Source organism: Glandiceps talaboti, chromosome 6, assembly GCF_964340395.1.
Source record: "Glandiceps talaboti chromosome 6, keGlaTala1.1, whole genome shotgun sequence".
Lineage (NCBI taxonomy): Eukaryota > Metazoa > Hemichordata > Enteropneusta > Spengelidae > Glandiceps > Glandiceps talaboti.
In genome coordinates, this window is record NC_135554.1 from 17,231,709 (window position 1) to 17,246,745 (window position 15,037).

The 15,037-nt window shown below is 37.4% G+C and overlaps 1 protein-coding gene across 1 annotated transcript; it reads left to right on the forward strand.

The window, feature by feature from the left end:
* The first annotated feature begins 988 nt into the window (after nt 1–988).
* Nucleotides 989–13,052, forward strand: LOC144436915 (uncharacterized). The gene is made up of 12 exons (XM_078125780.1): nt 989–993; nt 1,610–1,695; nt 1,994–2,094; nt 2,844–3,079; nt 3,908–4,012; nt 4,465–6,182; nt 6,943–7,329; nt 7,556–8,308; nt 9,031–9,216; nt 11,631–11,753; nt 12,270–12,536; nt 12,917–13,052. Exons 1-12 carry the CDS (start codon nt 989–991, stop codon nt 12,994–12,996), a joined length of 4,047 nt encoding a protein of 1,348 aa, XP_077981906.1. The 3' UTR covers nt 12,997–13,052.
* Nucleotides 13,053–15,037: the final 1,985 nt, after the last annotated feature.

Here is a 15,037-nt window from a genome sequence, read left to right on the forward strand (position 1 = left end):
CATGCTACATGACTATCCTAAGGAGAAAACAATATGACCTGTCAGGGCTCGAAATTAACGATAGTCCTGTGTCCACAGACTACCAATTTTTGTCATGAGGCTACCTCAATTTGCAGCCAGTAACCTACTCAGTCTACCACTAATTATGCGATGATTTTAAAGTATGGAAGATTTACAGACATGAAAATATTTTAATAGCACACACATTTCCATTAGAGGAACTCTGTTTTCACTTCAGGAATATTATAGGACTATTGGTCACCATCCTTGGGTTAGTACACTTTCTGAAATTTGTAGCCCACTGGGACTACTAAATGAAAAAGTTAATGTACCTCGCTGTGTGCAATTGTGTAACAAATGGTGTTCCTATGCTTGTGAGTCTCCTGACAAATTGTATGGTCACTCTCCCCAGGATCACCCATCATTCGTCAAGTTTCCCCTAACTAAGTTAATCAGGGTAATTACCATCTTGATTTCGAACTCAGTGATTATATACATTCATTTCACTTTCTGTTGAAATTTTATTAGTGGCAAATTGAAGGTGTCAGTCTCCCGAGAAGTTCAGAGAACATGCTTAAAATCTGCAACAATAACAGTACAAGAAACCATGCTGATTTAATATTTTTATATTCTTTTCAACCAAGGTACAAAGTGAAGTTCAAAAAGGATTTATTTTTCCTTTTGCTGGGAAAAGGAATGTGGGAAGGTAAGATTGTAAAGAAATACCATATTTACCTTAATGTGTGACTGAGTATTGTTAAGTGTAAGTGTACATTTGTGTGAGGCAAAAGGAGATCAAGTAAGTCAGTTTCTGAGTACATGTACTTTATAAAATAGCAGTTGAATTCTGAAATTGCCATTTGAAAAATACCCTGATACAGTGTCTTTGAATTTGGCCTAAGATCGGCATGTTTGTCTTCTAAAATCATGAAAATACCATAGTTATTGACTGAGAAATTACTCACCTGTGTTTTAGACTGGGACAAAAATGTTGTACTTACGTCATCGCCACGCATGTGCTCATAAGAGAAAAGCCATGAGTAGAATATGATAGATATTTGGCTCATGGCCATAAATGACCATTAAAAGTTGCCCACACATGAGAGATATCAGTGCAAGGAAATTGCCACAAGTAAAATTTTGCTCATCTGATTCCTCTTAGTGTATGCCTGGCTTTACAAACATAATTTCTGCTGACTACCATGATTCATTGGCCCACAGCAAATATACTCTATAAAGGCACAAGATCAACTTGATGCTTTTTTAAGATTGCAAGTAATTGTAAGTGATGTAAAATCCTGAAATAACTCCAGAATCCATAGTTTATGAAAATGACTTCATTTCCTGGAGTGGCATTCCCCCAGGCTTAAACCCGTACTATAATTAGATACAAATACAAACATGTGGCTGAGATGTCTGTGGTCAGATTTTTTATTCTCATGAAACAGGGTGAAGATTTACTACCAAATTATTCTTTTTTCGTCAGTTCCTAATTTAATACATCATATACGGTACGTAACATGTATACATAAATTTGTAACTAAAAAAACCCAACATTAATCATGATTGTTTAAATTTTAAATAACTGATATGTTTTCCTTCCTGATAGACGTACAGGCGTTCCACTCAATGTGAATGCAAGGAAAGACAGCGAGGGCTTTGAAATCTTTGATGACTATTGGTCAGACAGCACAGGTAAAAATACAAAATCCACAAATTATGAAATTACATTGTGAGGTATTCAGCAGCCATAGTTTCTCTATAGATAAGCCTCTGATAGCTTTGAATGTAGACAGGAAACATAAACTTTAAATGTTTTGTACCATTTTTGAACCAAATATCAACTTTTACCATTGACGGGATTGTCATCAAAATCACTACTAGAATCTCACAGGCATACATACAAACATTCACTTCATTTGAATCATTTCCTTCTTTACTCAGCAGATCCAAAGTAATTTGATAATTTTATATCTTTTTCGATGCTATATAGTAAGTGAGGATGATTTGTCTGTTAGCAGTGTATCGGACAAGGAAAATGGCTATGACTTCAAAGAAGATACAAAAAAGTCAACAACCGTGAAAAAACGCAAGGTAGGAAAATAATCCAATTATGTTAAACTTAATATCATAACTAGGCAAAGCCCATAAGCTTGTGCAGGGTAGATTTTATTTGTGACCGGCTTCCTCACGATGATATTGTAGATAGCGCCCTCCTCATGGAGAATGTACATAGTATATAGAACACACATGCATAGTCATTGCGCCACACTGCATCCTTAGGTAAACCACCAAAAAAACATTGCATAGTATTTAGGACGTGCATGCGTACCAGTTATTGAGCTGCTGTGCGCGCTAAAGTGAAATGCAGTGATTGCAATTATTATATATATATGGACCAGTGATTACTTGCATTGGTGGGTATGTATACTCTAATTGGTATGATATGTTTATAACATTGCCATACCAAAATACATTATTGCATATTGGTATTCAAATGAACATGTGAACGTTCCATATTGTATGTATGTATTGTATTGTGTCGTATGACCCACAGTTGTATTTTTTTCATCAAATTTGCTGTTTCAGATGAATATGTGTATTGATAGCAGCACCTCATCATGATGTGTGAGTACCAGTGTAGGCATTTTTGTACTCAAACTGATGATGTTTTCAGCTGCACTTTCACGATTGAACAACTGCAGAGGACACAGCAAACATTCAAGCAAATACCCTGAGTAATGTTCGTTGACACTCTCGCATTATAGGATTCTGTCACATCTCTAGACTCTATACCTATTTATCAGTGTTAACTAAACACTGCTACTGTTGTATCTTTGCAGCTGAGTTCACCTCCAAGACGTATGCCGTCATTTTCACCAGCAGCACCAAAAAGTGGTACACCTATCTTTGATAGTAGTGGACCAGAGAGTGAAAACACACATACTCTAAAGAAGGCAGCTGAAGTTCAAGTTGACCATAGAAGCAACAATTTGGCAGACATAACTGGATCCATTATTAAAGTGAACTCATCTCAAGAGAGTGAATCAGCACTTGCTGATGTCAACCTGAAAAGAAGGTATTGTACATTCTACACTAGGTGAATGGTCATGTAATATTTGTGGTGGCTGTCACCTAATTTTGCCTGTAAAGACTGGCCAATGGTTCACCCAAGATGATTTCTTGCGTATCAGAGGCGCATTGTAGTTTGTAGCCACCATTGTCACAAAAAAGTAAAGTATTTGATTGGGAGTTTGGTGTTTCACTCATGGGACATTACAGCTAAAATGATGTTGGCTTGGTGTTTCACTCATGGAACATTGCATTTTTTGACACAAATGTAGAGATATTGGAACTCTAGACTAAAAATAACAGAGACACAACAAACACAGCAGGATCCTTTGCCCAGTTACATTGAACATAGATAAACATTGCTATTCTTTCATAGTACCGTAAAAACAGGCTTCTAATGAAAACATTACAGATGGACTTGATGATTTTAATGGCTTCAATTGTTTATTTTCTAACTAACAATCAAACATATGAACTTTACTACATGTACTTCTACATCCCCATTGTGCACAGCAACTATGTAATTGTTTCTTTTGCAGTAGAAGTTGAGTGTGTTAAAAAATGTCATGATACATGAGTGAAACACCAAGCCGACATCATTTCATGTGTATTTAATCTCCAATGTTGTCTAGTGGCGACAACTCAGCATATGTGTACTAGTAATTTAGCTGGTCCAGGTCAGAAGTGTCAAAACTACTTATATGCAGATCACCCAATCATAAGTCAACTTCTTGGAGGCACAATCCAGATATACAAATGTACATGTGTATTGCAACATATCCAGTTCTCTATTTGTGATCTTCTACTTTAAATATTGTTTATATTTTTTTCACAGACTTACATTTTCAAAGGTGTTGTCAACAGAAGATTCTGATATTGAAGAAGAACAGCATCCTGTGGAAGACACTTACGAAGAAAGTGTAGAAGTTGCCCCTCAGTTGTAAGTGTCTATTTTAGCTTGTTCACTGTACTGGTGGAAACATTTTTTTTGTGTGTGTTAATGCAAGTGTGTATGTTCAATTGTCAAAATATACATTACTCTTTGTTCAGCCAAGGCCATATTCTGTGAGTTACACACACACACACACACACACACACACACACACACACACACACACACACACACACACACACTTCCAGACACATACACACAGGTGCACACACTGACACATAGGCAGACCCACTTCCAGACGCATCGTTGTGTACGTGACAGAACTGTTTGTATGGTTAGCCATTCAAGAGATATAAATAACATTTATCGCTGTCCAGATTTCAACTTCCCAGTTGTCCCAGTTCTAAAATCATACATGGCAGAAATCAGTTTAGGTGTATACAGAATCCAGATATGTTTTTTTTCGTAATATCTGTGTTTTCTTTTTCTTCCCTGTTCAGTTCACAAACGGACAGGGAGACAGAGAGTAGAGAAAGGGGTGATGTTATACAGCCTGTTACATCGTTAGATACTACCTTTACTTTACAAGGAACAGAATCACAAAGCTCTGCAAAGAAATCAAAGACAGCGAGAACAACACAGTCCTTTTTAGCAGAGGTTGATTTGGAAGAAAGAGATGTCGGAAATGGTTTTCTAAGCATCAAACCATCACCGAAATCACTACACAGAACAGAGGACCATGAATTGATCAATTCGACTGATGATTCACTGGGTCTGGTTATTGTTGATGAAGAAAAGAGAGTAGCAAGAAGTGTAAGGTCAAAGGCCAATTCAAGGTCAACGCAAAATGGCGTAAAACAAAAGAAATGGGAAGAAAGAAAGAATAATCGTTCAACGAATGAAAATTATGATAGCGATGACTCTGAGTCCCGAAACAAGTCTAGGAGACCCCAGCAGTCAGAAAAAAAGAAGATAGATGGGAAGAGAAGTGATGTGAAGAAATTGGCAGTTGCTAAGAAACAAGCAGAGAAGGACGAAGGTAGGATTAAGGATGATTCTGTTCAGTCTGAAGATGAATCATATGAGGATGAGGAAAATGCAGTTGCTAGGCAACAAGAAGAGTTGAAAAGGAGCAGGGGATTTAAAGGCAACGCGCAGTCTGTTTTGAAGCCAAGGCGGGAACAGAAAAGTACTGGTAGTATTATGCCTGAATATATGTCTGATGTAGATGGGGAGGAGGAGACAGTTGCTAGGAAACAGGGTGGAAAAAGTGGTAGTAAAGAGAGCAAAGATAAAAAGAGAACTTCTAGAATTTCTATTTTCTCTGGCGACACATCTGAAGAAGAAGAAGAAGAGGTTGTAAGGAAAGAGATAACAAGTGGTCAGAAAAAAGGCAGACAGGGAAGATCAAGTATTACACAGAAACGTAGTAAGCCTAACTTAGATGAACAGCTCAAATCACAAAATGCTGTATCTGAAGATGAAGATGATGACAATGAGATGGGGAGACAATGGGGGAAGAAAAACAGTAGTAAATCAAATACTAGATATCAGAAACAGGCGATTCTGGCAAAGTCAAGACGAAAGAAAACTAGTTATTCTGCAGATGAGGAGGAAATTGATAACAGACAGAAAGAAAGTTTAAAAAAGAAAAAGACCAGCAAAAGAAGTCCAATGTCAAAATGGACATCTGGACTGAAAAGGACTCACCTACCTGATGCTGATGGAGGGGAAGACGAGATAATGAGTGATGTTGACGTGAATCACCAAGACAAGTCTACCATCAGAAAGCAGAAACAAGCAAAGAAACGTACATCAGTAATCCATACAGAAACTACAGATTCACCAGGTACAACTTCAAAGAGACAATCGTATGTATCACAAACAAAAACTAAGCCATCTCGAAAACGAAAACTTTCCAAGGATAGCTCATACTTAAATGTGAGTGACATCGGTAATGAAAGTGGAAAAACAGTCCGACAGAGGAAGGTTGTGAAGACGATAGGAAGTGAAGTTCATAGTCAGAAAAGAAAACAAGGTCAAAAACGTTCAAAAACGGCGAGGAGGTCTGCAGTTGTGGTTGATGATACAAGTGAAATGGAATCCATGTATGCTGGAGATGAGAGGGAAATAAATGATACAAGTACTGGTATACCATCTCATGCTGATGAAGAATTCAATAAATATTCTGAAGAAAGTAATGATAATGAACCTTATGGTGAGTTAATTTGTAAATTTTGTTTTGTCAATGCCAATGTCAACTTTTCGTAATTAACATGCATTTGAAGGTAAAGTTCAATCAGACATATTAGTACACTTGATAAGTGCTATCAATCTAAAGGAAAAGTCCAGTCAGACTTATTTCTGCCTTCAGTACACTTGTATTGATTACTGCTATCAACTTAAAGGAAAAGTCCAGTCAGACTTATTTCTGCCTTTAGTACACTTGTATTGATTACTGCTATCAACCTAAAGGAAAAGTCCAGTCAGACTTATTTCTGCCTTTACTACACTTGTATTGATTACTGCTATCAACTTAAAGGAAAAATCCAGTCAGACTTATTTCTGCCTTTAGTACACTTGTATTGATTACTGCTATCAACTTAAAGGAAAAGTCCAGTAAGACTTATTTCTGCCTTTAGTATACTTGTATTGATTACTGCCATCAACTAATTTAAAGATGATTTTGGTTGAGAAAATAGCACAGGACAATAATATTTTGTATCAGGTTCTTGCACATCATTTCCTAGTAAGGAATTTATCAATCCATTTTGTCTGGTTTTTGATTTTAGTTGTCTTCAGTGTAAAAATGAAAAATTGATCACAGTGTGATAACAGTTTGGTAAAAGAAGTTGTTAAGGTTTACATAGATTATATAACAAAATGGTAAGCAAAATATTCTTTGTGTCATAAATTTTGATTATTTGTCTTTACTGATGATACAACTTTAATGGTGTGTTTTTAATGTACTTCATCAGGGGAAGAGAAGTCCCAGTCCACACAGATGCGACACAGTAGAAGACACATACAGCCACCTAATGAGTTCTGGAAAACCACACCAGGAACATCTCTACACAAAGTAGAACCTGTCATCAGCCACAAGACAACGAGAACCAAGAAAACATTGGCAACTGAAATACAAACATCAGATATACAAAATATGACAGGGAAATCGGGACGAAAAGAACAAGGGAAGAAATACAAGCCAAGGAACAAATTACAAGAAAAAGATGCTAGTGTTACCAAAAAGAACAAGAAGGCAGGACAGGGCAGATTTCCAGCTAACACTAGTGTAACAAAAGTAAGCTCTGGAAAGTCAAAACAGAAGAATCAAGAGCATTGGAATTCAAAATTAGAACTTTCAGGTATGTATTCAAAGACGAAGAGATTTTCTTGCATTTTTCTTGTTCCACGAAATTACAGAAATTATCCTGACTTAGTGATAGTACAGAGCCAATCTGATGCTGAGTATGGTTTGAAAGTGATTCTGTAGCTACACTTTGAGTATGTAAACACTGATACATGTAGAAGTATTTCTATAAGCGTTGTACTTTTGTGAGATGATTAATTTCTCTGTTATTTTGATATCAGATCCCTCTGAGCTTTACTCCACACTAATGGAAGATCTAGATTCTGGTGAAGAGAACAGTGAAGTAACAGAAATGGATGTTGATGAAGTTGAGGATGCTGACACCAATATGGACCAAGTTGAGGAGTACAGTGAGAACAGAGAATCTGACCAAGATGCGGAGCACAGTGAGAACACAGAATCTGACCAAGTTGAGGAGCACAGTGAGAACATAGTTTTAGACCAAGTTGAGGAGCACAGTGTGACTACAAATTCTGACCAAGTTGAGGAGCACAGTGTGACTACAGATTCTGACCAAGTTGAGGAGCACAGTGTGAACACAGATTCTGACCAAGATGAGGAGCACAGTGAGAATCTTAAATACAGGTCTAACGTGACTTCCCAGTCCTCAGTTAGACAGACACTTAAGGAAAGAACACCAAAATCTCAACAACGCAGGAAGGATAAACCAAAACCTGGAACACAAGTACAGAAAACTTCACGGTCAAACACAAAGAGAACAAACAAACCACGATCCAGATATGATAGGACTGAGTCTGATACAACAATGAATCAATCTGACATGGAGACTGTATCAGCAGTGAAAGGAAAGAATGTGAGAAAAACCAAGAAACAGCTATCAGGCACCTCAAGTGAGCAGACACATCATCAAACTTCTTACATAAGTGGAAGTCCAGCGCATTATTTCCAAGAGGTTGTTGACCATTCAAATGCATCTACTGTTAAAAAAAGGAAACCACGTAAAGCGAAAATAAGTAAGTTGATTATGTTGTTTTCAAAATGCATGTAGACAAAATGCAGGTTTTTTTTTTTTTTTTTGAGAATGTGGCAGTTGAACGTATTCTATTGATAAGGGCATTTCTCATGACCCTATTCAATCCTATATTTCTTCAATCTGGTGAAAGTTTTTATAAAAAATGATGCCCTCTATGGCAGGATTAGAAAAAACTTGCATGACTGATTGTCAGATGTCAACTCCACAAGCTCATAGCTGAGTGAAAATTATCATTTATTGCTGAAATTCAATAAACCAAATTGTTCAAAGTTACCTTCTGATTTCTTTCCTTCTGAGATATTTGTTATTGTACGTACGATAACAAACTTTTAAAACACTTTTTAGCTTTTTGCAATGTATTGAGTTCCAAATACTTGTGCCACATTGATTTTTAAAGTAGGAGGCCATGATAAAATTGTTTTATACGACACTTAACATTCAACTGAAGCTTTTTCCCTTCTCATCACAATCATTTATAGTATCCATATCCACTATAATCCAGTGTGAAAAGTTTGTGATTGTAACACTTCAGTTGGATGTTAAGCTTTGCAAATAAAAAAATCCAAAATAAATACCCAATCCTCATCCATATAGCCACTTTAAGCGTAAATCTGCCGAAAAAATTAAATGGCAAGATATGGTTTAAAGTAAAATTTTGATTTGAATATTAGACTGTACATAACCATATTATTTTACTTTCAGTTTCGCCACGGATAGGCACACCTGGGTTACGTCGCAGCAAAAGAACTAGGGTGTCCAACTTGAAGTGGTGGGAGAATGAAAGGCTTGTGTATAAGAAACGTGAATCAGGTGGATTCGCCATCTGCAAAATACAGACACCAGTAGAAACAGAAGCTGACAGAAAAAGACGTCGGGGATACAAAAAAGGTAATAGATGTTCGTTACTACTTTTGATAATACCAGAGAAACATTTCTGACCTTTTCAAGTGTAATAGGCTGAGGTTATAAGCTTTTTTTGACTCAAGTGAAAATGCTTACCTAAAACCTTACAACATTAGTAATTGAGACTGATTTTCAAAGAGAGGTGCAAACTAAATCTATTGTTCTTCAATGTGGTAGATTACACAAGTGAGTGATAGTGGTTCTTCTGTTTGAGCAATTCTTATCACCCTGTGATCAAGATAGTGTAAACAATTGGAAGTCCCAAATTAGTATACTGCAAGTTGATGATGGAACCCTCTGTCAATAAAACTCTGTGATGCCTCCCTGAGACTACGTGTATAATTAAACCAACATCCATTCAGTAGCTTATCACTGTTGTATTAACATGCTGCCACAGTAGTTTTAGTTTGTGTCAATCTTAGTAAACCAAAAGCTCCATTGCCAAGGTAATAATTAAGCTTTTTTGACTATAATGTTATTGTCGATGCATTCCTTTGATGACACTAACAAGTCATCTGCTGACATTGTTAGCACAGTTAATGGCGTAATACTATGACAGAACCCCAGTGTGGCGAACCCCAAGTGCAAGTGTGGCGTACTTGGGGGTATTTACACTCATGCTTGCAGTGTTCTCTGCAGCAGTACTTTCTTGAGCGTAGTGAGTGATGGGGCAGCAGAAAACACAAAGACAATGTCAAATTATTAATATGGAACAACCCATAACAAAATCAGAGTATGTTTTTAGCTCCGCTGTCAGCGAAAGCTGAAAGCGTAGCTTTAGGTATAGGTGGGTATTGAGGTATAGAGAGTAGAGTGAATCATAGGTGTCCGTCAAACTTTTATATTTTTACTATCTACTCCGGAAGTGACAGTCGGAATTCTTCGATATTTGGTGTGCATGTTCCCTGGGGGGAGGCTATTCAGATTTGTTCATGCCAAGTTGATCTGTGCCATTTTCAATTTTTTATGATTTTTTTTCATAAAATGTCATTTTCATCAACTCCTTGAAAACCTCTTATTAGATTGCTTTGATATCTGGCGTGTTGATGCGCAGGGGGTAGCTTACTCAGATTTGTTAATTTCAAGTCAGCACATCCTCATTTTTATTTTTTATGATTTTTTTTTTGTAATTTGAAAAAAAAATGAATATGTTAATGAGCATAATGACCGACGCCATATTGGAAATCAGTCGACGAGACTTTAAGTAAACTGCCACTTTTCAAAAGACACTATTGACGTCAAACAAGCAATGTAATATGTGCTATAGTCATAATTCTACGCATTGGGCGCCCAAATGACAAGCGTTTGTTCGAAACAGGGTTGTAAACTTCAAATCCAATTCTGCACCCTTCTACATAATCAGCCAGTCCGCAACATCCTCATTTGCATACTCTATCCTGATTCGACCAGAAGCTGTAGGTGACCTCATTTGACCGAGCGATTTTCCACAGCAAGTATCTTGAGTATCAACATAGTAGGACGTTCTTGGTACTCACTAAAATCACACTTCAGACCCACTATAAAAGTGTGATGTTTTCAGATAACATGTAACTTGTGGTTAATTCTATATTGTCGTGCAATTTGGAATGACAGTGAACCAGAATTCAGACAACTTGCGTAAGGAAGGGCATGCCAGGCATGCGGTTGAAGTTATGGCCGACAGTTCACATGTAAAGTTAAACGACATGAACGTGTCTTGCCTTTCCAAAATGCAAATATTTGGCAAGTAAAAATAATGAAAATAATTACAACTTTAATTTGGCTTCAGACTTTGCATTATGTTTTGCGTATCTTTCCCCGTTTTACATGTAAATCCGAAAAGGTTCTCTCTCATCATGTCATCAGTGTCAGTGATCATACCGCGCGGGGCTGCTTTGAGTACGAGCGAAGTGAGGCATGTTGAGGTATTTTGTTGAGAATTATAAATATTGCGAAATGTCAAGTACAAGGTTTAAATACAATGGAATGATGAAAAAAATGGCAGAGTCTGCTGACAGGCGCCGGTCACAAGAAACACTGTGAATTAAAAGATTTTGTGCAATTTTTCATAACAGTAGATTTTTGTCATAAAATGGTGACTATGGTATAAAAGTACAATACATTACCAACTTCTGTGTAAAATGTGTTTTATAGTGAGTCATCATATGAAACCACTAACCACTTTATTGCATCGCTAAAACAAAACTGCATAGTGAAGAGCTGAAGACCTGAACCACTTCTACATGTCACCAAAATAAAAAATTAAATTAAAAAAAAAAACAGCGGAGCTATTCTGACCGATAGGTCGCTTGTTAAAATTATATCATGACTTATTAACAAGACTGAAGTACAACAACTAGAAAAAGTCATGATTATATGATTGAAGATATTGATTGACTAGTGTTTATCTCTACACATAGCGAAAGTAGTCAAGAAACCAGCTAATCTATCCATTCATGAAGAACAAGGTGATTCTTATGAAGAAGATGAAGGTCACATGATTACTATAATAGATAGCTTTACCAATGCTGAAGTGGAAATAGGTAAATAGTGTACACATGTTAACTGTCAATGACGGTGACAGCAAACATCAGTTCCTCCTCGGACCCCCTGATCACCCCAAAACCAACCTATTTCCCTTGGGCCAAGGCCCTCAGGAAATAGATTTGTTTTGAGGTGATCAACAGGCCCTTGAGGGGAACGGATATCTGCTGTTGCCCAAATAAATTGTGGTGGCGACTTCACTTGTTCATGAACAGAGCATTTCTTTCATGACGGAAGTTATTCTAGTAGGGGGGAGGGTTGTCGAAGAGACACAATACCTGTTGTGTGGAGAAACTGGGAAAGGACCTGTTACTAAGGTTCCAATAAAAAGTAGATAGGGAGGAGAAAAAGGAGAGGCACAGAAACATGAAGAAGATGATTTTTTATTACTTTTTTTTTTTAAATGGACCAACCAACCAATAGTTGCTATGGAAAAGTAATAAGAAACAAAAAAAAAAGTGGGTCACCCTAAACTTAAAAACCCACTTCTTATTATCTGATTGTATTATTGACAGATTGCATAAGACCAGAGTCAGACCTGATATTCCTTGGGCCGTCGGGGAAAGAAGCCACAGATGATGATTCCTTAGCAGTGTCCAAAGCGTTTACAACTGACAAGTTTGCCATGGGTTATCTTGTCCTGAGACCCTTACAGGAGAAACCCACACAGTATGTGCGTTCAGACACTGTCGCTTTCAAAATAGACGCAGGCAAGATACGGGTACAGATACATCAAACAAAACTGGTCTTGCAGGCAGGAGATTTCTTTTATGTCCCAACAGGTAAACAGATAGTCTAGTTCCTGATGACTGTATACCGATTTTACACTACGTTATCTTCATACATTACGTATAGTCAATCTCGTTACTCAAGGCGTTACATGTGCTTCAACCCCATGCTGGGCGAATTGCAAACAGCACATGTCAGTAGTAATCCATCACAAATTGGCGATTGAAATGTTTATGTAATTCTACTTATTGATTTGATATATACAATTTCTTCATCTGGAAAGGAAGACACCACCATCTTCTACTGTACTGTGCCTGTATATGTCCAGTTGTACCATAGTGGACAGTAGGCGTATGTTTGTTCTTTTACATACAGCAACTGTGTCGGTAGTGTACATTCACAGTGTAACATAGCGTGTGTTATTTCTCTCCAGGAAACTCATACTCATTGAAGAACTTGAGAAAAGATGAAGCCAGGTTGTCTTTTGTACAGTTGAAGAACACAAATAGTTGAGGTTGATGTATGTGTTGAAAAGCACACATGGAGTTGATCATATGGAGAGAGAGAGAGAGAGAGAGAGAGAGAGAGAGAGAGAGAGAGAGAGAGAGAGAGAGAGAGAGAGAGACAGACAGACAGACAGACAGACAGACAGACAGACAGACAGACAGACAGACAGACAGACAGACAGACAGACAGACAGACAGACAGAGAGGGGAAGAGGGGGGGGCAGGCATGTGGATTCTGGGACAATTTAAGATTTAGTCATTTTTAAAGAAGTGTACGCAAAGTTGAATTTACCAGACTATTAATGATAAATTGTGATAAATGGCAACGATGAAATCTGTGTACAAATAATATCCTATTAACCACAATTTACATTTAACAAAATGATGCTACCCGTCATACTGACTTTTATGTGAAAAATAAGTGTCAACTATGAAATACACATAATGTGATGAGTTTTTTTTTTAAATTCTGTCTGTTTCTATGTCTGTCTGTCTGTCTGTCTGGTTTCAGCATTCTTCACAACAAACTGTCTTCTTTCCCCTAAAAACACTGCCACGTGTAAAATATCTTTTATCTAAAATATATTAGTTTTTCGTTGATTTGGAGTGTGCAGGATCTTTGCTATGACCTGTGACCTTTGTACTGGTAGAGGACTAGGTATACCAGTCACTGTGTATTTGTATGATGTGAATTAATAAAGACATTGCCACTCGAACTCATGCGTGATAATATTTGGGAGGGGGGGGGGGGTTCTGACAGTTTCCTTCTAAAGCCTTGGTAAACTTTCTTGTGAACAAAATCGTGCTTTGGTAAATTCATAGTTGTGATTTTATCATGTGATAAAAGTAATACGATTTTGAAGAGTTATTACATATGGCCAATGGCAGAGAGGGTAAATCTGGGTAAATTTATCATGGACATACTGTTATGCTTTGATTACGTACGTACGGACACCCCTAGTCTGAAAGGTCCAGTCATCGATCCGCTTATGTAACCATCCCCTACCGATGTCTGGACAGCAACTGTCCTCGCCACCAAGATGTTTTTGCCACCAATCACAGCATATTATCCCATAGACCCTCCACCAGTTGGGTGGAGGGTCTATGACTATCCAGTATATTGACTCAGTACTAAAACATTCACACAGTATAATGAGTGTTTGATCAAACCAGTCTAGTATGACAGACATTCAGGTGTTGGTGAGACATTACATAAGCGGAAACAGCGACAAGAGCTTTCACGCAGGCTAGTACGCGCGATGATTTGAATGGTAGACGTACGTTTCAGGTTTGGCATGCGTTCTCGAATATCGCCCACACGCGATGAATTAATCTAACCTCTTGTTTTTATGCATTTGCCCGGTACATCCAGATGATGACAATACCCTATTGATTCTCTAGAATATGTTGATTTACGTACAAGTCACTATGAGTTGCATGTTTGGATATTAGATTCTTGCCTTGGTTTTAGTGATTAAAAAGACATTTACATTAACAAAGCGATGGTTAGAGATATATGGAGAAAAGATGTGACTTGTAAAAAGGCACTGTAAAAAAAAAGTTCCAAAGTTTAATGTTCGTTATATATTTCCTTAAAGGGAAAATATTCAATATATTTTCAAAATTGCATAAAGATGCATATTTTATGCGATAGAATTATATGACTTCAAGAAAATGAGTATATTTATCTCATCTCACGCCATACCAATACATCTATGTTTGAACACAGACGTAATTGCAAATAATTCATTAGTACACTTCACGAACCTAGTAACTGAGAAATACTGAAGAGACGTGGCAGATTACAGTTAGCAATTCATTGACAAAAATATGTTGTCCTGTCCCTGATAGGTTCAAATCCATGTTACATGTAAAAACAAAAAAAACATTGGCAAACGTCCGTACTTCTTTAGGGTAACCGACCCCCCCCCCCCCCCTTCGTATCGTAAAGCTACCGACATCTTTTTAAAACGCGCGCCACTTAGAAATATACGCACCCGATTATTAAGGGGTTCCACGCTACCGCCTAAGCTCAGCGGGCTTCTTCT

What these genes read in the sequence shown, in the direction of transcription:
- LOC144436915 (XM_078125780.1), top strand. An exon ending in GATGTCAACCTGAAAAGAAG is followed by an intron (nt 3,080 to 3,907) that starts GTATTGTACATT and finishes TTTTTTTCACAG; the next exon opens with ACTTACATTTTCAAAGGTGT. An exon ending in CAATGCTGAAGTGGAAATAG is followed by an intron (nt 11,754 to 12,269) that starts GTAAATAGTGTA and finishes TATTATTGACAG; the next exon opens with ATTGCATAAGACCAGAGTCA.